This window comes from Vulpes vulpes, chromosome X (genome assembly GCF_048418805.1).
Source record: "Vulpes vulpes isolate BD-2025 chromosome X, VulVul3, whole genome shotgun sequence".
In the NCBI taxonomy this organism is placed as follows: Eukaryota; Metazoa; Chordata; class Mammalia; order Carnivora; family Canidae; genus Vulpes; species Vulpes vulpes.
The window spans coordinates 119,053,347-119,080,374 of record NC_132796.1 but is presented as its reverse complement, the minus strand read 5'-3'; the positions used below and the strand labels follow the sequence as shown (position 1 = coordinate 119,080,374).

Sequence of the window (27,028 nt, the reverse complement as noted above, 5' to 3'; positions counted from 1 at the left end):
GCATTATTAATAATACCTAGAAGCTAGAAATAACCTAAATGCTCATCAGTGGATGGATAGATAAACACTATGTGGCATATCCATATAATGGAGTATTATTTGACCATATGAAATGAAGTAATGATACAGGCTATATAACATGGATGAAGCTCTTGAAAACAACCTAAGTGAAAGAAGACAGACATGAAAGGCCACTTGTTATACGATCCCATTTATCTGAAAGGTCTGTAATAGGCAAACTTGTAAAATAAGAAAGTAGACTAGTTAAGTGTCTGTGGCTGAGGATGTGGGATTGGGAAGAAATGGGGAGTGAATACTAATGGATACAGGACTTCTTACTGGGTTGATGTTCTAATGTTGGCTGTGGTGATATTTGCACAACTGTGAACATACTAAAAACCACTGAATTTATACTTTAAATTGATGAATTTTGTGGTATGTGAATTATAACTCAATAAAGTTATATGTAAAGTAGTGGATGGTTGGGAGTGTTAGAAACCTCTCATAAACAGCTAACATTTGTATATACTGAATCCATTTCTTTTTTTTTTATGGAAGAGAACTTTCTTTTTTTAAGATTTATTTATTTGTTCATGAGAGACACACACACACACACAGAGGCAGAGACATAGACAGAAGGAGAAGCAGGCTCCATGCAGGGAACCTGATGTGGGACTCGATCCCAGGACTCCCGGATTATGTCCTGGGCCGAAGGCAGGTGCTAAACTGCTGAGCCACCCAGAGATTCCCTAGTGAATCCACTTCTAATTTGAGTAAATGTTATATATCCCCATTGACAGCCTAATTCTGTGTTAGCAGGTCTATCTTTCTCCCATGACAACAAAGTATTCAGGAACCTTGGTGGCAGATCCAAGTCTCCACATACCCCTAGTGCACAGATGAGGAGACTGAGACCTAGAGAAGGGATTGCACTTGTAACTTACTAAGTCAGTGGCAGAGCAGTGACTAGAATGTGAATGTCCTAACCTCTTGTCCAGGGCTTTTAGTCACTGGACAGTTTTTCATTAACCTTATTTTCTTCTGCTTCCCCCCTTTTTTTCTGCCCACCAACAAAGCCCCCCCCCTCGAAATAAGCCCTTTTAGCTGTTTACTTCGTGAATTTATAAGTAGTTTTTTTTCCTCCCCTCCATTTCTTCCTCCCCTTTCTCCTTCCTCTCTACCCCCTTTTCTTCTTTCCTCCTTCCCTTCCCTTCCAGGCTACTATTTTCTCAGGGAGTGATTTTAAGGGGTTCTTTGTAGTTTACTGTAATCAAGGCCTGACTCTCCCTTTAATCCTCATCATTCCTCAAAGTCTCAAGTTTATCCTATGGGGTTTGCTTTACAAGCACCATAGGCAGTGAGGATTGCAGACTTGGCAGGGGATAGGGGAAGTCAGGCAAGAAAGGAGTGGGAGAGAGCCGGGGCAATTACTATTCCACACAGGTCTGAGGCAATGCACCTTCTAACTGAGTGTCTTGGTTTCTTAATCTTATTTCCTCCTCTCCTCAGTGCTGCTGAGTGTCTTTACATTCAAAGTGGGAAGTATGCATTTAAATCATTCTGTCTGCTGCTTGGACCAAAGACCGCTATTTTTTTCTCCTTAATAATCTATCTTGTATTTGCAGCCTTTGTTTCTGATTATTTAGAGGGTGACTCATGTCTAGCTGTTGGATGGAGGGAGAGAAGAAACCTTCAGGGGCATGTGATGTGGGTAGGGGATGTGGAGAAACTCATCCATTAATGCCTGAAGTCTTGCTGCAATGCAGCAAGTCCTAAGAAGGCAAATGGGGCCTTAGGGAGGGGTGGATGCTCTGCAGGGTGATATTGCCCCAACAGTGATGTTTTCCACTACTTGGGGGTTTGTGTTCTTTTTACAGAACTAAGTCTGGGCTGACTGTCCAGTTCTGGCTTTCCTGCTGTCTCTCTGATTTTGAGATCCTTACTTTCACCTTTGCAGAACTTTCAGAACACGATTAAATCAGTTTTCTGTATTTGAAATACAATCACAGCAGTGACTATCACCTCCCCTCTTACATACAAAGGGATTGCTTTTCATTGCCTTCCTCAGTGCTTCAGTATGGTTAGTCTATTTCTGCAGTCCTGATATTCAGCCTAGAGATCAGGTCTATTCCTCCTTCCTCTTTTCTTTTCTTTTTTTAATTTTTAAATTATTATTATTTATTTATGATAGTCATACAGAGAGAGAGAGAGAGAGGCAGAGACACAGGCAGAGGGAGAAGCAGGCTCCATGCACTGGGAGCCTGACGTGGGATTCGATCCCGGGTCTCCAGGATCGCGCCCTGGGCCAAAGGCAGGCGCTAAACCACTGCGCCACCCAGGGATCCCTCCCTCCTCTTTTCTTTTACCATTTTCCTCTTTCTATTATTTTGCCTGGAAGCTGACTAGAGTGGAGGCCGTGCCTGCAGTGGGTCCAGAATGGAAAGGACTCCAGGGACCTTGCCTTAGTCAAGGCACAGGCCTGACACTACCTCCCTGCAACTTCTAGCAGCCTTTTTAGGCACCGGATTTTAGCACACAGTGGATAGTGGACATAACTGCGCTTAGTCTCCTCTCTGGTGCAAACATTGTATCATGACTCTAACCTCTGTCTCCTGGGCCAAAGGGCTTAGGCTGAGTGAGGAGGTCTCTGTTTGGCCAGTCCATGGTCTTTTCAGAGGGTGAGCACTTGAGCACTTGGCCTTGTGGCACCTGGAAGAACCTCTAGTAGTGAGGGTACAGCTTAGGAAGGCATGGAGCTCATTTCCTGGATTGGAAAGGGCCTGTTCATATCAGACAGGCTGGAAGAGACTCAGGTAATATCACAAGGAACCTACAAGTTCAGCAAAGTTGCAGAATACAAGATCAATATACAAAAATTAATTGTATTTACATACAACTAAAATTAAAAAATTGGAAACCCAAAATTAAAAACTTGTTTTCGGGGATCCCTGGGTGGCTCAGAGGTTTAGCGCCTGCCTTTGGCCGAGGGCGTGATCCTGAAGTCCCGGGATGGAGTCCCACATCAGGCTCCCTGCATGGAGCCTGCTTCTCCTTCTGCCTTCTGCCTGTGTCTCTGCCTCTCTCTCTCTCTATGTCTATCGTGAATAAATAAATACATAAATAAAATCTTTAAAAAAATAAAAATAAAAACTTGTTTTCAATAGCTCCAAAAAATGCAATACTTAGGTAAAAATCTAACAAGAAATGCAAAGGATCTGTATGCTGAAAACACAAAATGCTGATAAGAGAAATCAAGACTTAAATAATAAGTACAGAAATATACTGTGTACATGGACTGGTAGACTCAATGTAGTGAAGATGTCAATTCTCCCTAAATTGATCTATACATTCAAAGCAATCCAATGAAAATTCCAGCAGGGAGTGAAATAAGTCAATCGGAGAAGGACAAACATTATATGGTCTCATTCATTTGGGGAATATAAAAAATAGTGAAAGGGAATAAAGGGGAAAGGAGAAAAAGTGAGTGGGAAATATCAGAAAGGGAGACAGAACATGAAAGACTCCTAACTCTGGGAAACGAGCTAGGGGTGGTGGAAGGGGAGGTGGGCAGGGGGTGGGGGTGACTGGGTAACGGGCACTGAAGTGGGCACTTGACGGGATAAGCACTGGGTGTTATTCTATATGCTGGCAAATTGAACACCAATAAAAAATAAATTTATAAAAAAATAAAATAAATTCAAATTAAAGAATAAAAAAAAATTCCAGCAGGATGGTTTTGGATATAAACTAGCTGATTAAACAAGTTTATGGGAAGGCAAAGGAACTAGAATAGCTAAAACAACTATGTAAAAGTAGAATAAAGTTGGAAGAATCACACTAATTGATTTTAAGAGAAGGCTATAGTAATCAAGATGGTATGGTATTGGTGAAAGGATACACACATAAATCAGTAGACGTGATTACAGAGAGCCCAGAGATAGACGCACACAAAGAAGACCAGTAGAGCTTTTTATGAAAGAGTAAGACAATTCAATTGAGAAATGTTGGTCGTTTCAATAAGTGGTAATAGAATAATTAGACATTCATATTTTTAAAAAGGAAACAAAAGAAAAAACCTTCTACTTAAACCTCACACTTTATAGTACAAAATAAAGTTAAAAATGTATCATAGATCCAAATGTTAAGTGGAAACTATAAAAATTTTAAAGAAAACATCAGAGAACATCTCACGACCTGGAGGTAGACTTCCTTAAAAATCAAAAACTTTTGCTCTGAGAAAAACAGAATAAAAAGTCAAGCTACTAAAGTCAAGACTGTTAGAAAATATTTGCAAATCATATATACAACAAAAGGCTTGTATCCAGAATATATAAAAGTTTTTCAAAACTCAAAAGTTAGAAAGCAAATGCCCAATTTTAAAAATGGGCAAGTGATCTTGATAGACACATCACCGAAGTGGAGATATGGATGGCAAACATGCACATGGAAATTGTTCTACATTAATGAAGAGAAATGCAAATTAAAATTAAGATGGGTGGGGGGGATCCCTGGGTGGCTCGGCGGTTTAGCACCTGCCTTCGGTCCAGGGCATGATCCTGGGGTCCCGGGATCAAGTCCCACATCGGGCTCCCTGCATAGAGCCTGCTTCTCCCTCTGTCTGTGTTTTTGCCCCTCCGTCTCTCTCGCGTGCACGTGCTCTCTCTCTCTCTCTGATGAATAAATAAATAAAATCTTTTAAAAAAATTAAAAAATAAAATTAAGATGAGGTAACAACATATATTTGAGAGTGACTAAAATTTTAAAAATTACTGACATTACTAAATGTTAGCAAGGATAAATAGCAACTTGAACTCTCATATATCACTGGTCAGAATGTAAAATGATACAGCCTCTGTGGAAAATGATTTGGTAATTTCTTCTAAGCATAAACACACTAGATGACTCAGCAATGCCACTCCTGGAAGAAGTAAAAACTTATGTTCACACAAAAACCTACCTGTGAATGTTTATGGCAGCTCCATTCATATTTGCAAAAATCTGTTCATTTTTTGCCCAAACGTCCTTCAATGGGTGAATGGATAAATAAACTGTGGTGCACCCATACAATGGGTTACTACTCAGCAACAGAAAAGTAATGAGCTATTGATACACACAACAACTTGGATGAACGTCAAATGCAATTTCCTGAGTGAAAGAAACCAGTCTCGATAAATTACATGCTCTGTTCTTCCATTTCTATAACATTTTTGAAAAAGACAAAACTACAGTAAAAGAAAACAGATGAGTGGTTGTCAAAGTTAGGTGTTGGGGGAAAGTATGACTATAAATGAATAACACATGAGAGGTTTTTTGAGGGGAGGGTTTGATGATACAGTTTTATATCTTGGTTGTGGTTACATGAATCCATATATCACTTTTAGTTGTATACCAATAGAAAGAAATATTTTTACTGTTTGAAGTTTTAAAAAATAAAAACATAGAAAGCTAGAGTGACTATATCAATATGAGATAAAGTTAACTTTATAAGAAGGAGATTTACCATGGATAAAAGGAACATCACATGATGATAAAAGAATCAATTCACCAAGAAAACATAATAATCCTAAGTGTGTATACACCTGAGAGCAGAGCTTCAAAATATAAGAAAAAAGTCTAATCCAGCTGAAAGAAGAAATAGTCACATCTACAATTACATTTGGAGACTCCACACTCTCTTCTCTGAGTAAATGACAGAAATAAACATCTTTGCAAAGTTCTGGGGAAGCATAAGCAACATATGTAAAGAAAATGAGCCAAGCTCCATACTCTTGCTGAGAGCGCTTGAATGTGATCTGAGGATACCTGAATGTGAACTAGTACAGCCGCTCTAGAGAACCTGTGTAGAGGTTCCTCAAAGAGTTAAAAATAGGGCTACCCTACAACCCAGCAATTGCGCTACTGGTGATTTACCCCAAAGATACAGATGCAGTGAAAAGCCAAGACACCTGCACCCCGATGTTTATAGCAGCAATGTCCACGGTAGCCAAACTGGAAGGAGCCTCCGTGTCCGTCGAAAGATGAATGGATAAAGAAGATGTGGTCTATGTACACAATGGAATATTCCTCAGCCATTAGAAATGACAAATACCCACCATTTGCTTCAATGTGTATGGAACTGGAGGGTATTAGGCTGAGTGAAGTAAGTCAATTGGAGAGGGACAATCATTATATGATTTCACTCATTAAGAGAATATAAGAAATAGAGAACGGGATTATAGGGGAAAGGAAGCAAAACGAGTGGGAAAAATTAGAGAGGGTGACAAAACATGAGAGGCTCCTAACTCTGGGAAATGAACAAGGGGTGGTGGAAGGGGAGGCACGAGAGGGGGGTAACTGAGTGATGAGCACTGAGGAGGGCACTTGATGGGATGAGCACTGGGTACTATACTATATGTTGGCAAATTGAACTTCAGTAAAAAAAAAAAAAAAAAAAAAAAGGAAGCCTGGGCAAGAAGATAAAGAAGGCCCACCATATTTCTTGGAGTGGAGATCTATCAGGTAAAGCGCTAGTAAGAGCCTCTTTTCAAATGAGAATTTAAATCAGGTCTGGAAAGAAGAGACAGGGATAGTAGGTTGGAGGGAGGGTAGCCAATTCCTTGCTGAGAATAGAGACTAGTCGAGTGGGTGGAAAGATAACGTGTGCTTATGTATGTCTGGGTTGGAGTGGGAGTAGGAGGGGGAGTGGGCAATGAGGAGTTTGGAAAATAAATGGGATGATAACTTATGCTGAGAGTGCAGAGGTTAGGGCACTATTTGCTGTTGGCAGTGCTGGAAACCTAGACTGCAAAAGTAGCAGTCAGTGCATTGGGCACATTGGAGTCCATACAGATAGGTGTCTATGCAGGAGCAGGAGAGAGTCCATGTCTGAAGAAGGGTCTTCTAGGACATGGATTTCCTATCTGTGCTCAGGAAGACACCAGGATTCTGTGGATGGGTGTCAAGGTCCACTTTGTGGGGTTAGGCAGGACTTTAGGATTATAGTCCTCACTTCAACAGTTCAACCAGACTGCTCTGCCTTGCTCATTTCATTGAGTGGATTTCTGTGTGAAGGCTTCAGTCAATAAAGGAGGTCCTACATCTAAAATTTTGATGACCACAGTCCACAAGGTAAATGACACATCACAGAACCCTAGCCTCTAGATACCTCAGTCAAAGGGTGTCTCCAGGCCCCCGATTGGCTTATTATGAGCAACTTCTGTTACTGAAGAGCTGCCAACTGCCTAAAACTCACAGAGCAGGTTTGAAAAGATTGTGTCTGGATATGGGGGAAGGCGGAGAGTAAGCTCAGTTTTGCCAAAGTCTGCCAAGATTAAAATCTTAACACATGATCTGACACAGCAAATGTGAGATTGAAAGGTCATACTTTTAACTGTATATATGAGCCACAAACACCAAGAATATATATATATATTTTTTTATTTTTTTTAATGTCCTGTAATTGATTTTTCTGGTTGAGTATTTTCTCCCCTTAACGTCTTTCCCAAATTTATTTATTTTTTTATAATAAATTTATTTTTTATTGGTGTTCACTTTCCCAACATACAAAATAACACCCAGTGCCATTCCCCCAAGTGCCCCCCTCAGTGCCCGTCACCCATTCACCCCCACCCCCGCCCTCCTCCCCTTCCACCACCCCTAGTTCGTTTGCCAGGGTAAAGAGTCTCTATGTTCTGTCTCCCTTTCTGATATAGCCAACACATTTCTTCTCCCTTCCTTTATATTCCCTTTCATTATTATTTATATTCCCCAAATGAATGAGAACATATAATATTTGTCCTTCTCCGATTGACTTACTTCACTCAGCATAATACCCTCCACTTCCATCCACGTTGAAGCAAATGGTGGGTATTTGTCGTTTCTAATGGCTGAGTAATATTCCATTGTATACATAGACCACATCTTTTTTTTAATCAGTATTTTCTTTTTTTTTAAATTAATTTTTATTGGTGTTCAATTTACCAACATACAGAAAAACACCCAGTGCTAATCCCGTCAAGTGCCCCCCTCAGTGCCCACACCCATTCCCCTCCAACACCCGCCCTCCTCCCCTTCCACCACCCCTAGTTCGTTTCCCAGGGTTAAGAGTCTTTATGTTCTGTCTCCCTTCCTGATATTTCCCAACATTTCTTTTCCCTTCCTTTATATTCCCTTTCACTATTATTTATATTCCCCAAATGAATGAGAACATACACTGTTTGTCCTTCTCCGATTGACCACTCAGCATAATACCCTCTAGTTCCATCCACGTTGAAGCAAATGGTGGGTATTTGTCGTTTCTAATGGCTGAGTAATATTCCATTGTATCCATAGACCACATCGTCTTTATCCATTCATCTTTCGATGGACACCGAGGCTCCTTCCACAGTTTGGCTATTGTGGCCATTGCTGCTAGAAACATCGGGGTGCAGGTGTGCCGGTGTTTCATTGCATCTGTATCTTTGGGGTAAATCCCCAGCAGTGCAATTGCTGGGTCGTAGGGCAGGTCTATTTTTAACTCTTTGAGGAACCTCCACACAGTTTTCCAGAGTGGCTGCACCAGTTCACATTCCCACCAACAGTGTAAGAGGGTTCCCTTTTCTCCGCATCTTCTCCAACATTTGTGGTTTCCTGCCTTGTTAATGTTCCCCATTCTCACTGGTGTGAGGTGGTATCTCATTGTGGTTTTGATTTGTATTTCCCTGATGGCAAGTGATGCAGAGCATTTTCTCATGTGCATGTTGGCCATGTCCATGTCTTCCTCTGTGAGATTTCTCTTCATGTCTTTTGCCCATTTCATGATTGGATTGTTTGCTTCTTTGGTATTGAGTTTAATAAGTTCTTTATATTTCTTGGATACTAGCCCTGTATCTGATACGTCATTTGCAAATATCTTCTCCCATTCTGTAGGTTGTCTTTTAGTTTTGTTGACTGTATCCTTTGCTGTGCAAAAGCTTCTTATCTTGATGAAGTCCCAATAGTTCAATTTTGCTTTTGTTTCTTTTGCATTCGTGGATGAATCTTGCAAGAAGTTACTGTGGCCGAGCTCAAAAAGGGTGTTGCCTGTGTTCTCCTCTAGGAGTTTGATGGAATCTTGTCTCACATTTAGATCTTTCATCCATTTTGAGTTTATCTTTGTGTATGGTGAAAGGGAGTGGTCTAGTTTCCTTCTTCTGCATGTCGATGTCCAATTTTCCCAGCACCATTTATTGAAGAGACTGTCTTTCTTCCAATGGATAGTCTTTCCTCCTTTATCGAATATTAGTTGACCATAAAGTTCAGGGTCCACTTCTGGGTTCTCTATTCTGTTCCATTGATCTCTGTGTCTGTTTTTGTGCCAGTACCACACTGTCTTGATGACCACAGCTTTGTAGTACAACCTGAAATCTGGCATTGTGATGCCCCCAGATATGGTTTTCTTTTTTAAAATTCCCCTGGCTATTCGGGGTCTTTTCTGATTCCACACAAATCTTAAAATAATTTGTTCTAACTCTCTGCAGAAAGTCCATGGTATTTTGATAGGGATTGCATTAAACGTGTAAACTGCCCTGGGTAACATTGACATTTTCACAATATTAATTCTGCCAATCCATGAGCATGGAATATTTTTCCATCTCTTTGTGTCTTCCTCAATTTCTTTCAGAAGTGTTCTATAGTTTTTAGGGTATAGATCCTTTACCTCTTTGGTTAGGTTTATTCCAAGGTATCTTATGCTTTTGGGTGCAATTGTAAATGGGATTGACTCCTTAATTTCTCTTTCTTCACTCTCATTGTTAGTGTATAGAAATACCACTGATTTCTGGGCATTGATTTTGTATCCTGCCATGCTACCAAATTGCTGTATGAGTTCTAGCAATCTTGGGGTGGAGGCTTTTGGGTTTTCTACGTAGAGTATCATGTCATCGGCGAAGAGGGAGAGTTTGACTTCTTCTTTGCCAATTTGAATGCCTTTAATGTCTTTCTGTTGTCTGATTGCTGAGGCGAGGACTTCCAATACTATGTTGAATAGCAGTGGTGAGAGTGGACATCCCTGTCTTGTTCCTGATCTTAGGGGAAAGGCTCCCAGTGCTTCCCCATTGAGAATGATATTTGCTGTGGGCTTTTCGTAGATGGCTTTTAAGATGTTGAGGGATGTTCCCTCTATCCCTACACTCTGAAGGGTTTTGATGAGGAATGGATGCTGTATTTTGTCAAATGCTTTCTCTGCATCTAATAAGAGGATCCTATGGTGCTTGGTTTTTCTCTTGCTGATATGAGGAATCACATTGATTTTTTTACGAGTGTTGAACCAGCCTTGTGTCCCGGGTATAAATCCTACTTGGTCATGGTGAATAATTTTCTTAATGTACTGTTGGATCCTATTGGCTACTATCTTGTTGAGAATTTCTGCATCCATGTTCATCAGGGATATTGGTGTGTAATTCTCCTTTTTGGTGGGGTCTTTGTCTGGTTTTGGAATTAAGGTGATGCTGGCCTCATAGAACGAATTTGGAAGTGCTCCATCTCTTTCTATCTTTCCAAACAGCTTTAGTAGAATAGGTATGGTTTCTTCTTTAAACATTTGATAGAATTCGCCTGGGAAGCCATCTGGCCCTGGACTCTTGTGTCTTGGGAGGTTTTTGATGACTGCTTCATTTTCCTCCCTGGTTATTGGCCTATTCACGTTTTCTATTTCTTCCTGTTCCAGTTTTGGTAGTTTGTGGCTTTCCAGGAATGCGTCCGTTTCTTCCAGATTGCCTAATTTATTGGCGTATAGCTGTTCATAATATGTTTTTAAAATCGTTTGTATTTCCTTGGTGTTGGTAGTGATCTCTCCTTTCTCATTCATGACTTTATTAATTTGAGTCTTCTCTCTCTTCTTTTTAATAAGGCTGGCTAATGGTTTATCTATCTTACTAATTCTTTCAAAGAACCAACTCCTGGTTTTGTTGATCTGTTCCACAGTTCTTCTGGTCTCGATTTTGTTGAGTTCTGCTCAAATCTTTATTAACTCTCTTCTTCTGCTGGGTGTAGGATCTATTTGCTGTTTTTTCTCTAGCTCCTTTATGTGTAAGGTTAGCTTTTGTATTTGAGTTCTTTCCAGTTTTTGAATGGATGCTTGTATTGCGATGTATTTCCCCCTCAGGACTGCTTTTGCTGCATCCCAAAGATTTTGAACGGTTGTATCTTCATTCTCATTAGTTTCCATGAATCTTTAATTCTTCCTTAATTTCCTGGTTGACCTTTTCGTCTTTTAGCAGGATAGTCCTTAACCTCCACGTGTTTGAGGTCTTTCCAAACTTCTTGTTGTGATTTAGTTCAAATTTCAAGGCATTATGGTCTGGAATATGCAGGGGACGATCCCAATCTTTTGGTATCGGTTCAGACCCGGTTTGTGACCCAGTATGTGGTCTATTCTGGAGACAGTTCCATGTGCACTTGAGAAGAATGTGTATTCAGTTGAGTTTGGATGTAAAGTTCTGTAGATATCTGTGAAATCCATCTGGTCCAGTGTATCATTTAAAGCTCTCGTATCTTTGGAGATGTTGTGCTTAGAAGACCTATGGAGTATAGAAAGAGCTAGATTGAAGTCACCAAGTATAAGTGTATTATTATCTAAGTATGTCTTCACTTTGGTTATTAATTGATTTATATATTTGGCAGCTCCCACATTCGGGGCATATATATTGAGGATTGTTACGATCTCTTGTTGGATAGATCCTTTGAGTATGATATAGTGTCCCTCTTCATCTCTCACTACAGTCTTCGGGGTAAATTTTAGTTTATCTGATATAAGGATGGCTACCCCTGCTTTCTTTTGAGGACCTTTTGAATGGTAAATGGTGTCCTTCTGTCTAAAATGAGTCTCTTGTAGACAGCAAATAGATGGGTCCTGCTTTTTTATGCACTCTGAAACCCTGCGCCTTTTGATGGGGTCATTAAGCCCGTTCACGTTCAGAGTTACTATTGACAGATATGAGTTTAGTGTTGTCATGATATCTATTCAGTCCTTGTTTTTGTGGATTGTTCCACTGAACTTCTTCTTAAAGGGGAATTTGAAGAGTCCCCCTTAAAATTTCTTGCAGAGCTGGTTTGGAGGTCACATATTCTTTCAGTTCCTGCCTGTCTTGGAAGCTCTTTATCTCTCCTTCCATTTGGAATGAGAGCCTTGCTGAATAAAGTATTCTTGGTTGCATGTTCTTCTCATTTAGGACCCTGAATATATCCTGCCAGCCCTTTCTGGCCTGCCAGGTCTGTGTGGAGAGGTCTGCTGTTACCCTAATACTCCTCCCCATAAAAGTCAGGGATTTCTTGTCTCTTGCTGCTTTAAGGATCTTCTCTTTATCTTTGGAATTTGCAAGCTTCACTATTTAATGTCGAGGTGTTGAACAGTTTTTATTGATTTTAGGCGGGGATCTATTTCCTGGATCTGAATGCCTGTTTCCCTTCCCAGAATAGGAAAGTTTTCAGCTATGATTTGTTCAAATACATATTCTGGCCCTCTGTCCCTTTTGGCGCCCTCGGGAAAGAAAAGAGAAAAAGAAAAAAGAAATAAGGAAGAAAAAAAGAAAAAAGAGAAGATAAAGAAAGGGAAAAAAAAGGGCGGGGAAGCAAACAGAAATCAAAAAGCAAAAAAGCAAAATAAAAAAAAAAAAAGAAAAAAAAAAAACCACCGGGGAGTATCTTCTGATTCTGTATACTTTAAGTCCCTTGACTTCCCCTGGAACTTGTGTGTCTAGTTGGTCTTCTGGGGGAGGGGCCTGCTGTGCTGATTTTCAGGTGTTAGCACTTGGGGGAGCTGCTCTGCCCCTGCCTGGTGCAGGGCTCAGTGGGGGTTGTTTACCCCGTGAGGCCCCAGGAGGAACAACCGCAGTGGCAGCGGTCAGCTCTGGAGCCCTGGATTCAGCTCCCGCAGTAACTCCAGGGCTCTCCATCTGCAGGGCCTGGAGGCTCCGGGGGCGGGGCTGCTGATCTGCTCAGCTCCGGGCAGGAGCGTCTTTGCGGTCCTGGGCCTTCCTGGCCTTTGCCTGTCCCAGGGGGAGGCCGGATCCTGGGCTGTGTCCTTGGCGCCCTGTGCTCCCAGGCCAGCGTTGATGGATTCGCACTCCCGGTCGCGCAGCCGCCTCCCCGCAGAGCCTCCGCCGAGCACCTCCGAGCTGCTCCCGGGTCCAGCCCTCTAGGGAGCTCGGCGCATCTCCCCGGGGCGCAGGTGTCTGTTACTGTCCCTGGGAGCCTGAGGGCATCCCCGCCCTCCTGGATCCTGCGCTAACTCCCTGCGGGCCCCTTTCTGCCGGGAAGGTTGGTGAAGCTCCTGCTTCTCTAGGACGGGGCTCTCCTGTCCTGGGGACAGTCGCCCCGGCCTTAGCCCAGCTCCTCGCGGGGCCCCTCCCCCTTGGAGGCCTTTTGTTTCTTTATTTCTTTTCCCCTGTCTTCCTACCTTGATAGAAGTGCGAACTCTTCTCACTGTAGCATTCCTGCTATTCCCTCTTTAAATCTCAGGCCGAATTCGTAGATTTTCAGAATGATTTTAAGGTTATCTAGGTAATTTGGTGGGGAAAGGTGATTTGGGGACCCTACTCTTCCACCATCTTGCCCCTCCTCAGACTCTTTCCCAAATTTAATCTGTACCTTTAGTTGCCAGTTGTGTCTTCTGGAGAGAAGACAGTATAGTTTAGCTATCAATGCAACACTTTTTTAAACCTAAACCTATGGTCTCAAATTACCCCTACTGATGCAGCCTAAAAATGCCCAGCCTAAGCTTCTCTCCTGTTAGACCTCTGTTTCCTACTACTCACCGGACAGCCCCATCTGGACAGCTGGCAAGGGCTCATCACTTACACGGTTCACCCTGTCTCCTCCAAACTTTCCTCAACAACTCACCAACAATTCTTCTTCCCTTATCCTCATTCACTGGTGAGAGGGAGAGTTTCTCCCAAGTGAGAAACCCCACAAGTCAGGGTCATTAGAGACTCTCCCCACCACATCAATCTACCAACTATCTAAAACACTTTCACATCAAATCACTCACCATCCTCCCACTCAGGCTGAATTAAGTGCTTTGTCATGTTATTTTGCTTTGCTTACTTAATATTCTTTCTCAGCATATGTTCAATAAATCTGCTGGATGAATGATGAATCAATCAAGTTGCTAGACAGTATCATTCACAGACTCAAAATGCGGAGCGTGCCCCCTGCCTGGGCCTTCCACCTTCATGGATAAAACTCACAGTTCTCCAATTGCTCACATAACCTGAGAATTCGCAAGGGAAACTAAAATTGAGCGTATCACCACGGACATCTCTTCCCAGGTCCAAACACCATCTTGGAGGTGAGGATGCTCTCCACAGGATGGTCCACGGTGCTTCCTTCCTAGAAAACGTGGTCTATCAGGAGATTCCCCAGCCCATGCATGTGCCTTCTCCTGCACTGGAGCCCACCCTTCCTCACCAGTTGAATAAGAAAAGGCGCCATCTCCACAGGATTCCCACCCACCCCGCAAACATGTGCACCTTGAGCCAGTCCTGGTGACACAGGCAGCCATCCTGCCACAGCACGTGACTCCCGCCCCTGCTACGCCACGACCTCAGAAGCCCCGGGAGGCCTCCTGAGCCAGGGACACTCTCGTTATATAGTAGGTGCTCAACCAGACGCGACTACATGATTTGTTGTGACAACTGACTTTATCCCTGGGAGGAGTTTCTGAGGTCACATTTGCCTTGGACTTCTTTGAACTTTTTCAAGCATCTCTTGTGTGACACCTACTTCCAAATACCTCCAAATACAGGACCACGTCTAGTTTTCAAATGATTCTGTAATCTCAGCGGGGACGATTCGTTTTATGTATTTAATGGCCAGAGGCTACTACAGAGTTAGGTTCTGTGTCGGGGGAGAGAAGGTGATTCCTACCTGTTCTACGCGGACCAGTGATGACTCATTAGCGGGCCAGGTCCAAGAGGTAGACAGAAGAACACGAGGGGAAAACCAGGGGAAGGCGCTGTCTGTCATTCGGGAAAGTGCTAAGTCTGGAAACATTGCCAGCACCTGGGCAGCCAGTTCCCGAAGACCTCTGGGGCTCAGACAGAAGAACTCTAGGTTAACGAGCCCACAGACACGACCCAAATCCTGTTTGATTCTCATTGTCACCTGCCTTCCTTAGCCCGGGTCTCAGAACCTTCGCCACGGCATCCTTCCTTTTGTCACCTGAGAGACACCACGCTGTCCTCACTCCTGATGTAGGAGTCTGAAGGCTGGCCACAGGCTGGGCGGGGAGGGGACAGCATGGACTCGACATGGCTTCACACCAGGCTTCTAGTCTCCGCCTCGTCACTCACCAGCCATGTGATCCTGGGAAAAGGACCAACCCTGAGAGCCTCGGGGTTGTCACCTGGGAAGTAGGTGGTTTGGAGCCGCCCCGCCCCGTCGGACGGCAGGAATGTGTGTTGGGGACGGGAAGCCCCCTGCACGGCGCCTGGCATACATTGGAACCTGGATGAACGGCAGCTATGTTCAATGCTGTCCTGACCCCGGGGCCTCCCGCACTCTCCTCTGGGATAGGTTTTGTTAGCCCGGCCAGAGTTAGAGTACCTGCAGCTCAACCTGACCTGGACCAGCTAATCGGCCAGAGAGGGTGCTTCAAATACGAAACTCAATCCATTTTCTAAATCAGGGGCTGTATGTGGGCTATAGGAGGCTATGTGTGGAACTCGGGTGCGGGGAGTTGTCCCAGCTGGATACAGCACAGAGGTGCGACAAGCCTACAGTTCGAGTCAAAGACCGACTCCTTCCCTCCCTCCCGGCTGCTCTTGCACCCAAACCACTGCTTTCCTTCAATTCTCCGCACCCAAACCTAGACCTTGCTGACGTACAGCTGTCCCAGTGACACCCAAGATAACCAAATTAAATGTCTTTTTGATGCCGTGGGTTCTGACTTTCCATGGTCAGGAACAAGAGAGTCAGTGGAGAGTCTTCGGGGCTCCACTTCAAGGAATATAGGGCTGTGTTCCTCCGGAAATCCTTGCACAGGATGCATATAAAACACCTAGTCTGTGCACTGTGTTCCACTGCACTGGGACCAGAGTGCAGGACAGCTTCCTCTCCTGCCCCTGGAAGACATAACTCTCTGGTTCGTCCATGATCCAGAAGGAACTTCTCAGAGCAACTGACCATGTTAGACTTTGCTCCCACTCCTAAGGCACCCTGTCTCCATGTACGGGCGTGTCACCCCTCAACATCATGGTCATCAGCTGCACACAAGGAGTCACCGTGACGAGAGAACCCCAGCCACGGGGGCCTTGGCCCCTGCAGAGCCTGGCCCAGGAGCCACCCCACCCCCTCATCCTTCTGCCACTTGGGGCTGGCAGGCTGGCCCAGGTCTCAGGGCACCCCTCCCCCCCTTCCTGCAGGACAGCGGCCGCTAGACACAGTCCCCAAAGGCTGCGTGGCCCCGGGCCCTTGTGTCCTCACTGCTCACACACAGGGCCTCGCAGGGAGCAGAGCTCAGCCGCTGTGTGGCCGTGAGGGAGCCGCCAGCAGGGCTCCCCTGGCCTCAGACAAGACCCTTCTCTCACGTTCCCGAAAAACCAAGTGAATGCACGAGCACACATCTATGTTACTTTGGAAAAATGACACACGGCACGGGTAAGAAGCAAAAGTGAACAAGGTTTATTTTCCTATTTCCACGCTCCAGCTCTTGCCTGCTCCACTCTTGGCCTTTCCAACCGATTCCAACGCCAATGCCCTGTGATTTCATCCACAACCCAAACAAAGAGGCAAGGTCCTCCAACTTGTTTACAGGACATGACAAAACTGTTAACTCTTGAACTGGGGAAGTACGAACGCAAAGGGGGGTGTGTCACTGACACACTGGGCTGAGGAAACCTTCTATCCCAAGGGACAAATATTGAGAGCTTCCTCAAGGACACTAAGCTCTGTATTTCAGGGTGTTGCAGAGCCCAGGCCCCCAGAGAGGCTCTTGGCCATGCTCTCCCCCAACCTGCCCTGGCCCTTAACTCCTTAGAACGCCCTGGACTTTCTCTTTACACACCCAACAGGACAACACCAGGAGGAAGCACCCTAAGGCCTCCCTTCATGCCGGCCCCACCAAAGCTTGGAAAGGGCCTGGCCACCTCTGGGGCTGTGGCCCCCTCTTCCTTATCTCAGAATCTGTTCACACAGGGCCAGGGAAGAAACCATGAGGCTGCTACTGACCTGGAACGCGTAGTCCATAACCTGAAACTTGCTGGTTTCCACATGGGCCCTGGGCCCCCACAGGAACTCGTAGCGGGCAGGGTTACTGCCCACCACCAGCCGGCACTCCAGGTAGCCTTCCTGCACCCAGACATTGGTGAGGAGGTCCCTGGGCTCCCCATAGATGATGTGCTCCTGGCCATCGTATACCTCCATGACCCTCAGCGCCTCCCACACCTCCTCCTCGGGGGCACAGTCGTCCTCCAGGACGATCAACCCCAGGACCAGCCCCAGGAGGCTAGTCTTGGGCAGGCCCCCCTGACCGCTCACCATCCCATCCCAGGTGAGGCCCAGGATGATGTTGAGGTGATAGCAGTGCTCGATGGGATCCACTTCTATCACGTCTAGGCCAAGGACCAGCCTCAAGCAGCGAGACGCTTGGCTCAAGATGACAGGGAAGTCATCCTGGAATTCTGGGGTGATGACCTCCAGCATCTGTTCCTTGCTGATGGGCTGCTTGATGCGATACTTGAGGAGCAGTAACATCACCAGTGCAGCCGTCTTCATGTGGAAACTGCCCTCGGGCTGCTCATCTTCCTGCTGTTCAGGTGCGGATGACCCCACCTCCTCTTGGCTGCTGGGGACAGCAGGCTGGGGCTGGCCAAGGCCACCCGATGCCTCACCACTGGGGTACGGGTCAGAATCTTCCTGCCCTTCACTTTCACTTGCAACTACCTCCCCTGGGCTGTTGGGGCCAGCAGGCTGGGGCTGGCCAAGGCCACTGGCTGCCCCATCGAAGGGGAAGGAGTAGGCACTCTGAGAGCTCTGGAGAGGACTCAGGGACCCCTCAAGAGCAGAGCCCTCCTGTGGGGTGCCAGGTAACACACCAGATAAGGAGAAGTAAGGGGAGGAGGACAGAGAGGGAGATGGGGGAGATGGAACCTGCCCCTCCTCCTCCTCAGCCCTGGACTGCTGGGTATCCAGCAGGCCCTGGGCCTCTTCCGGGTCTTCTCCCAGCTCCCAAAGCTCATTGCTCTTCCCGAGGGACATGGTGGCAGATTCGGGCTGAACCTGAAGAGACAGGAGGGAAGGCCTGTCAGGGGGCAGCCCGGCCAAGAGACCCTGAGGTGCCAGGGCTCACAGGGGGCCATACTGGGCTCCCCTGCAGAGGGCTCCCCTGTGTTGGGCTGGGAGAGCCCCTGACACCAGGCTCACAGAGAGTGTGCACCTCACCTGGACAAGTGGCTCTGGCCCACACGTCCTCAGCTCTGTGTCCTGAGGGACCCCCGCCTCAGACCGAGGCCTCCGCTGCCAGTTCTTGAAGTCCCTGCAGGAGGGAAGGAGGAGGGTCCTCAGGGTGCAGACTGCCAGCCCAGCCCTGGGGCCCAGTGTGGACAGGAGGGCTAGCTCGTACTCTGGGAGGTCCCTGGCAGTCCAGGTGGGAAGGTACCCACCCGGACCTCTCAAGGGCCTGCCATGGCCCTGTCCTTCTCAGGCCAAATATCCCTGCAAGAACACAGGACCCCGACACTCCACAGGAGGAAGCCAGGGGCCCAGCCGTGGCCACACCTGCCAAAGTCTCCAGGACTGGTCCTGGATCATGCACAAGGGATGGGCCAGGTCTGGCTTCCATCTGGGCTGGGATGGAGCGCCTCTCGCTCTTCACCTGGACCCCACACAAGGCCTGGGAAGACTCCCCAGCTGGCCCTGAAACACCCGCCTGGCTCCTTGCAAGGCCCCCTGCTACGACCTGCCACCAGCCAAAGTCCAGAGAAATCAGTCGGCCCACCCGTTCTGCCTCTCCCCATGGCCCACACACGTGGCCGGGTGGCCTGGTCCCTAGGGATCCTGTTGTGGGAGGCATCCCCTCATTTCTCACCTCGACCCCCGCCAGGACTGGGAACAGAACCAGGGCAGGGCACCCACCTCCTCTGTTGACCTGAGTCCAGACCCTCAGGCCCAGGCCCTCCCCTCCCTGAGCCCAGGGACCTAAACAAGAGGAGGGGCTCTGTGGCACAGGCCCCGCCCCGGGTTCCTTCCCAGGGCTGCCAGGGAGGGGCACCCAGATTTCTGGGACATCCCCTCCTGGGCTTGAGGGCTGGCTTGGGAGCCACTCACCCCTTCAATGTGGGGTGGGCGGGGGTCCCCGCACTGACTCTTGGCAGGCCCTAGGACTCCTGGGTATCTATCCCCTAGATGGGCTTCCTCCCAAGCCCTGACTGGGACCTCTCCCAGTGGGGTCCTCACCTCCCTGAGAACTGGGAGAGGAGCAGGAGGAGGTACCCTGTTGTGTCCTGTGTCCCCGTCCAGGCGGGTCACAGTCACAAACCCCCCACCAAGTCCCCCAGCAAGATCAGGAAGGGCAGGCCTGGATTCCGGCCCCTCTGCCTGGGGCGTGAATGCCCTCAGGCTCCCGGGAGGGTCCTCATCATTATCCTGTCAGGGCCTGCTCTTCCTCCGGGCCCCCAATCTCCCATAGAGGACACGTGCCCCTCACACCAAGACCTCACCCTCCCCAGGTCAGCCCACCTTCCTGCCGCCCACCCGCCCCAGGGACAGCATGCCACTGAGGACCAGCGCTCTCCCGTCCTCTGTGGGCTGCCCAAAGGGCAGGGCCTCACTCCGACCCAATCTGCTGCACTGGCTTCTTTGTTCACCTGATGGGTGGGATGAGCCAGGGTGTCCCCAAAGTCCTCACTCTGACTCCCCACAGGTCGCGTGCCCTCCACACACACCCTCACCCCAAACACCCCCAAGGCCCTGTGCCTTTGAAGCACAAGCCCTCAGGCTCTAACACACACAGGTGGACATCAGGATGGAAGCATCGACTCATCCTGCACGGGGCCTCCTGCCTCCTGCCTCCTGCCTCCCTGTACTGCACGTGCTAGGGCCCAGGGTCCATCAGTCCTCCCTCTGGTCTTCACCTTCAATCCCACCAGGCCCCGAGCTGGCCCCCAGCCTGCTCCTTCCACCAAGCCCCCAGGCTCTAGGAGACTTGGCTGCCAAGCCAGGACACGCCCCAGGTGGTCATCGGGGCCGGGGGTTCCCAGGACCCATTCTAGGCTGCGTCCCTAGGGCTGCAGTGCCCCTGTGGTCCTGGCCTTGGCTGCCAACCACACGTGGGCCATTGCCCCCCACCCCACCCAACCCCGCCGCTGCCCACACCCTGGAGGCAGTGCTCCAGCCCAATGGCCACAGTGTGGGAGGCCCTGTCGCATAAGCTTCCACGCAGCTCGGGACTCGTCCACCCCCGGCAGGCTCCCGAGGCTGAAGCAGAGGCAGGGTCTCGGCGCTGGCGGCTCCCTGGGGACCCACTCCCTCGGGGGTCTCAGTTCCTCGGGGTTCCTCACCTCCAGCCCTACCTGACCCTGGGTCCCTCGCGCAGCCGTCCTGAGGCCGGGCCGCTCACACCAAGGCCCTCCCCTCCGCCCGGACCCCTACGGGGACAGGGAGTGACCGTCTTTCCATCAGGACCATGACCCAGCCCGGGGGCTTCCCAGGGCTCACAGAGGGGGCTGAGCTTGGGGGCGGGGGACAGGCTCCCTGGGCCCTTCTACCCACCCCTGCTGGCGGAGCTCCCTGGGTGCCTGGGCCTCTGCCGGGCTCCACTGCCTGCCTCCCGGGACTGACTGTGGACTGGGGTGTGGGGTCCCTCCGTCCTCCATGGACATCCTCGGCAGGAACCCAGCAGGACCTGGGCCCACCCTCTGCCCCCTCAGGGAGGCCCTGCTCTGAACACCAGCCCCCTGGTCTCCCAGACCCTGGATGTGAAAGTGGGGCCTCACTACGTGTTCCCATCCCCCCTATGACCTTCCCGGGACCGACTCTGGGCTGGGGTGTGGGGTCCCCCGGGCCTCTTCCGCATCCTCCCCGGGAATCCCAGCAGCACCCGGGGCCCTGCCCTCTGCCCACGTGTCCTAGGCCCTGCTCCTGACGCCAGGTGCCCCGTGTCTCGGGAGGCCCGGATGTGGAAGTCTGAGCACCCATATCCCACGGAGGGCAAGTGCCCATCCCAGGGGGCCTCACAGCCCTTGTGACCCTCTACTGGGGTCCCCTCTGTCCCCCTGGGGGTCCATCCCTGCCTCCCCCTAGCCTCGGGACCCTCCCCTCTGCCCTCAGCGTCTGCTCCCGCCACACCCGGCCTCAGGCTCTCGGGTACCCGGATGTGCCAGGCCTGCCGCACCCGCCGCCTCCATCTGGCCCCATCCCGCTCCCCCGCGGCCTTCCCGGGCTCACCGTGGGCGCTGACCTCCGCCGGGTCCCCTCTGTCCCCCTCAGGGTCCATCCCTCACCTCCCCTTAGCCCCGGGACCCTCCCCCCGACCCCCTCAGCGTCTGCTCCCGCCACACCGGGCCTCAGGCTCTCGGGTACCCGGATGTGCCAGGCCTGTCGCACCCGCTGCCACCATCCGGCCCCATCCCGCTCCCCCGCGGCCTTCCCGGGCTCACCGTGGGCCCTGCCCTCCGCCGGGTCCCCTCTGTCCTCCCTCGGGGTTCCTACCTTGCCTCCCCTTCGCTCCTCAGCCGTGGACTCTGAGCACCTAAGAGCCGCTCCAAACGCCAAGTCTCTCAGAGACCCGGATGCGGAATTGGGCCCTCATCACGTGTTTGATGCCCCATCATCCCCCCCCACCTTCCGGGGACTGACCCCCCTGGAGCCTAGGGTTCCGCATCCCGCCCCTCCTCCCCGTGCTCACCGGAAATCCCTGCGGCACCTGGGTCCCCACCCCCCTCTGCCCACCGTCCAGGCCCCGCTCCTGTCGCCAAGGAACCCCAGTCTCTTAGGGACCCAGACGGGAAAGTCTGACTGGCACCTGCCCAACGGAAGATCTCCAGTCGGCCGGGGTTGGGGGGCTCCCATCCCTGCAGACCTTCTGCTGAGTCCTCTCTGTCCCCCTCAGGGCCCATCCCTCAGTCCCCTTAGCCCCGGGACCCTCCCTCCGCCCTCACCGTGTGCTCCCGCCACACCAGGCCCCAGTCTCCCGGGTACCCGGATGTGCCAGGCCTGCCGCACCTGCCGCCTCCATCTGGCCCCATCCCACTCCTGCGCGGCCTTCCCGGGCTGAGGTTTCTGAAGTCCCGAGTCCCTCCATCATCCCTCCATATCCTCACCGGGAGGACCTGGGTCCACGCTCTGTCCACCTGAGGGACACCCTGCTTCTGAATCCAAGGGCGGTCAGTCTCTCGGGAAACCCGGATGTCGAAATCTGGCTGTGCTGCCCCCCTCCCCGCGGTTCTCCCTCCCAGCCCAGGGGCCATGCAGGCCTGACATCGCTGATGGCCTTCTGCTGGGGTTCCCTCTGTCCTCCCTCCGGGTTCATCCCTTGCTTTCCCTCCCGATACCCGCCAGGGCCCTCACCTCTCCTGCCTGAACATCTGCTCCTGCCACCAGGCCCACAGGCTCTCTGGGACCTGGATGCACAAGTCACACTTGACCTTGTCCCCATGCGGCCCTGGGGTCTTTTGGGCTGACGCTGGGGCCTGACCCCTGTGAGGTCCCCTCTGTCCTCCCTGCATCATGGACATTTTCCACTTAGGTAAAGGGCGTTAGGACGGATTCATGGAAAGCTACCTCCTGGACCCAAAGTTGTCCTTGCTCTGTTTTTCATGAGTACTTTTAGTTACTGCAGAGCTTCCAGCTGCCTGAGGCAAGGTTAGAGGAAGTAAATATTGAATTCTGGTGGACCTATGCTCAGCCTTAACAAGGATGTCAGGAGCAGAGTATTAAAAAGCAATCCAAAATGATAAAAAAAAAAGTGACCCAAAATGGCATATATATGCCTGTACTTAACCAGAAATCCACGTATCAGAGGAATTTTTCCATGTTTCCTTAAAAATTGCATGCATACATACATACATATACATATGCATATGTGAATCAAGTTGCTGTAGGGTCATTCACTGACACAGAATGCGGAGCGTGCCCCCTGCCTGGGCCTTCCACCTTCATGGATAAAACTCACAGTTCTCCAACTGCTCACATACCCGAGAATTCCAAGGGAAACTAATATTGAGGGTATCACCATGGACGTCTCTTCCCAGGTCCAAACACCATCTTGGAGGTGGGGATGCTCTCGACAGGATGGTCCACGGTGCTTCCTTCCTAGGAAACATGGTCTATCAGGAGATTCTCCAGCCCATGCACGCGACTTCTCTTGCACTGGAGCCCACCCTTCCTCACCAGTTGAATAAGAAAAGGCGCCATTACATTTCTATACACTAACAATGAGACTGAAGAAAGAGAAATTAAGGAGTCAATCCCATTTACAATTGCACCCAAAAGCATAAGATACCTAGGAATAAACCTAACCAAAGAGGTAAAAGATCTATACCCTAAAAACTATAGAACACTTCTGAAAGAAATTGAGGAAGACACAAAGAGATGGAAAAATATTCCATGCTCATGGATTGGCAGAATTAATATTGTAAAAATGTCAAGGTTACCCAGGGCAATTTATACGTTTAATGCAATCCCTATCAAAATACCATGGACTTTCTTCAGAGAGTTAGAACAAATTATTTTAAGATTTGTGTGGAATCAGAAAAGACCCCGAATAGCCAGGGGAATTTTAAAAAAGAAAACCATAGCTGGGGGCATCACAATGCCAGATTTCAGGTTGTACTACAAAGCTGTGGTCATCAAGACAGTGTGGTACTGGCACAAAAACAGACACATAGATCAATGGAACAGAATAGAGAACCCAGAAGTGGACCCTGAAATGTACGGTCATCTAATATTCGATAAAGGAGGAAAGACTATCCATTGGAAGAAAGACAGTCTCTTCAATAAATGGTGCTGGGAAAATTGGACATCCACATGCAGAAGAATGAAACTGGACCACTCTCTTTCACCATACACAAAGATAAACTCAAAATGGATGAAAGATCTAAATGTGAGACAAGATTCCATCAAAATCCTAGAGGAGAACACAGGCCACACCCTTTTTGAACTTGGCCACAGTAACTTCTTGCAAGATACATCCACAAAGGCAAAAGAAACAAAAGCAAAAATGAACTATTGGGACTTCATCAAGATAAGAAGCTTTTGCACAGCAAAGGATACAGTCAACAAAACTAAAAGACAACCTACAGAATGGGAGAAGATATTTGCAAATGACATATCAGATAAAGGGCTAATTTCCAAAATCTATAAAGAACTTATTAAACTCAACACCAAAGAAACAAACAATCCAATCATGAAATGGGCAAAAGACATGAAGAGAAATCTCACAGAGGAAGACATGGACGTGGCCAACAAGCACATGAGAAAATGCTCTGCATCACTTGCCATCAGGGAAATACAAATCAAAACCACAATGAGATACCACCTCACACCAGTGAGAATGGGGAAAATTAACAAGGCAGGAAACAACAAATGTTGGAGAGGATGCGGAGAAAAGGGAACCCTCTTACACTGTTGGTGGGAATGTGAACTGGTGCAGCCACTCTGGAAAACTGTGTGGAGGTTCCTCAAAGAGTTAAAAATAGACCTGCCCTACGACCCAGCAATTGCACTGTTGGGGATTTACCCCAAAGATTCAGATGCAATGAAACGTCGGGACACCTGCACCCCGATGTTTCTATCAGCAATGGCCACAATAGCCAAACTGTGGAAGGAGCCTCGGTGTCCATCGAAAGATGAATGGATAAAGAAGATGTGGTTTATGTATACAATGGAATATTACTCAGCAATTAGAAATGACAAATACCCACCATTTGCTTCAACGTGGATGGAACTGGAGGGTATTATGCTGAGTGAAATAAGTCAATCGGAGAAGGATAAACAGTGTATGTTCTCATTCATTTGGGGAATATGAATAATAGTGAAAGGGAATATAAAGGAAGGGAAAAGAAATGTTGGGAAATATCAGGAAGGGAGACGGAACATAAAGACTCCTAACTCGGGGAAACGAACTAGGGGTGGTGGAAGGGGAGGAGGGCGGGTGTTGGAGGGGAATGGGTGATGGGCACTGAGGTGGACACTTGACGGGATGAGCACTGGGTGTTTTTCTGTATGTTGGTAAATTGAACACCAATAAAAGTTAATTAAAAAAAAAAATAAATAAATAAAAATAAAAAATTAAAAAAAAAAAAAAAAAAAGAAAAGGCGCCATTAGACGAGATCGGGCATGTTCAGGGTGGTATGGCTGTAAACATTATATGGTCTCATTCATTTGGGGAATATAAATAATAGTGAAAGGGAATAGAAGGGAAGGGAGAAGAAATGGGTAGGAAATATCAGAAAGGGAGACAGAACATGAAGACTCCTAACTCTGGGAAACGAAGTAGGGGTGGTGGAAGGAGAGGACGGCGGGGGGTGGGGTGAATGGGTGACGGGCACTGGGGGGGCACTTGACAGGATGAGCACTGGGTGTTATTCTGTATGTTGGCAAATTGAACACCAATAAAAAATAAATTTATTATTAAAAAAAAAAAGAAAAGGCTCCATCTCCACAGGATTCCCACCCACCCCGCAAACATGTGCACCTTGGTCCAGTCCTGGTGACACAGGCAGCCATCATGCCACAGCACGTGACTCCCGCCCCTGCTACGCCACGACCTCAGAAGCCCCGGGAGGCCTCTTGAGCCAGGGACACTATCGTTACACAGTCGGTGCTCAACCAGACGCGACTACATGATTTGTTATGACAACTGACTTTATCCCTGGGAGGAGTTTCTGAGGTCACATTTGCCTTGGACTTCTTTGAACTTTTTCAAGCATCTCTTGTGTGACACCTACTTCCAAATACCTCCAAATACAGGACCACGTCTAGTTTTCAAATGATTCTGTAATCTCAGCGGGGACGATTCGCTTTATGCATTTAATGGCCAGAGGCTACTACAGAGTTAGGTTCTGTGTCGGGGGAGAGAAGGTGATTCCTACCTGTTCTACGCGGACCAGTGATGACTCATTAGCGGGCCAGGTCCAAGAGGTAGACAGAAGAACACGAGGGGAAAACCAGGGGAAGGCGCTGTCATTCGGGAAAGTGCTAAGTCTGGAAACATTGCCAGCACCTGGGCAGCCAGTTCCCGAAGACCTCTGGGGCTCAGACAGAAGAACTCTAGGTTAACGAGCCCACAGACACGACCCAAATCCTGTTTGATTCTCATTGTCACCTGCCTTCCTTAGCCTGGGTCTCAGAACCTTCGCCACAGCATCCTTCCTTTTGTCACCTGAGAGACACCACGCTGTCCTCACTCCTGATGTAGGAGTCAGAAGGCTGGCCACAGGCTGGGCGGGGAGGGGACAGCATGGACTCGACATGGCTTCACACCAGGCTTCTAGTCTCCGCCTCGTCACTCACCAGCCATGTGATCCTGGGAAAAGGACCAACCCTGAGAGCCTCGGGGTTGTCACCTGGGAAGTAGGTGGTTTGGAGCCGCCCCGCCCCGTCGGACGGCAGGAATGTGTGTTGGGGACGGGAAGCCCCCTGCACGGCGCCTGGCATACATTGGAACCTGGATGAACGGCAGCTATGTTCAATGCTGTCCTGACCCCGGGGCCTCCCGCACTCTCCTCTGGGATAGGCTTTGTTAGCCCGGCCAGAGTTAGAGTACCTGCAGCTCAACCTGACCTGGACCAGCTAATCAGCCAGAGAGGGTGCTTCAAATACGAAACTCAATCCATTTTCTAAATCAGGGGCTGTATGTGGGCTATAGGAGGCTATGTGTGGAACTCGGGTGCGGGGAGTTGTCCCAGCTGGATACAGCACAGAGGTGCGACAAGCCTACAGTTCGAGTCAAAGACTAACTCCCCTGCAGAGCCTGGCCCGGGAGCCGCCCCACCCCCTCATCCTTCTGCCACTTGGGGCCGGCAGGCTGGCCCAGGTCTCAGGGCACCCCTCCCCACCTCCCTGCGGGACGGCGGCTGCTACACACAGTCCCTG

At 48.8% G+C, this 27,028-nt stretch overlaps 1 protein-coding gene across 1 annotated transcript; it reads right to left on the bottom strand.

Annotated features, from left to right (window-relative positions):
* Window positions 1-16,594: 16,594 nt before the first annotated feature.
* On the bottom strand, window positions 16,595-21,519 carry LOC140596311 (melanoma-associated antigen 8-like). Its single transcript, XM_072744962.1, has 3 exons — window positions 21,379-21,519; window positions 18,376-18,469; window positions 16,595-18,213 (listed from the first exon to the last, which is right to left on the bottom strand). Exon 3 carries the CDS (start codon window positions 18,190-18,192, stop codon window positions 17,107-17,109), a length of 1,086 nt encoding a protein of 361 aa, XP_072601063.1. The 5' UTR covers window positions 18,193-18,213; window positions 18,376-18,469; window positions 21,379-21,519; the 3' UTR covers window positions 16,595-17,106.
* Between the last annotated feature and the right edge of the window lie 5,509 nt (window positions 21,520-27,028).

Excerpts from the sequence above, each read along its gene's own strand:
- LOC140596311 (XM_072744962.1), bottom strand. The coding sequence starts at position 18,192 with ATGTCCCTCGGGAAGAGCAATGAGCTTTGGGAGCTGGGAGAAGACCCG.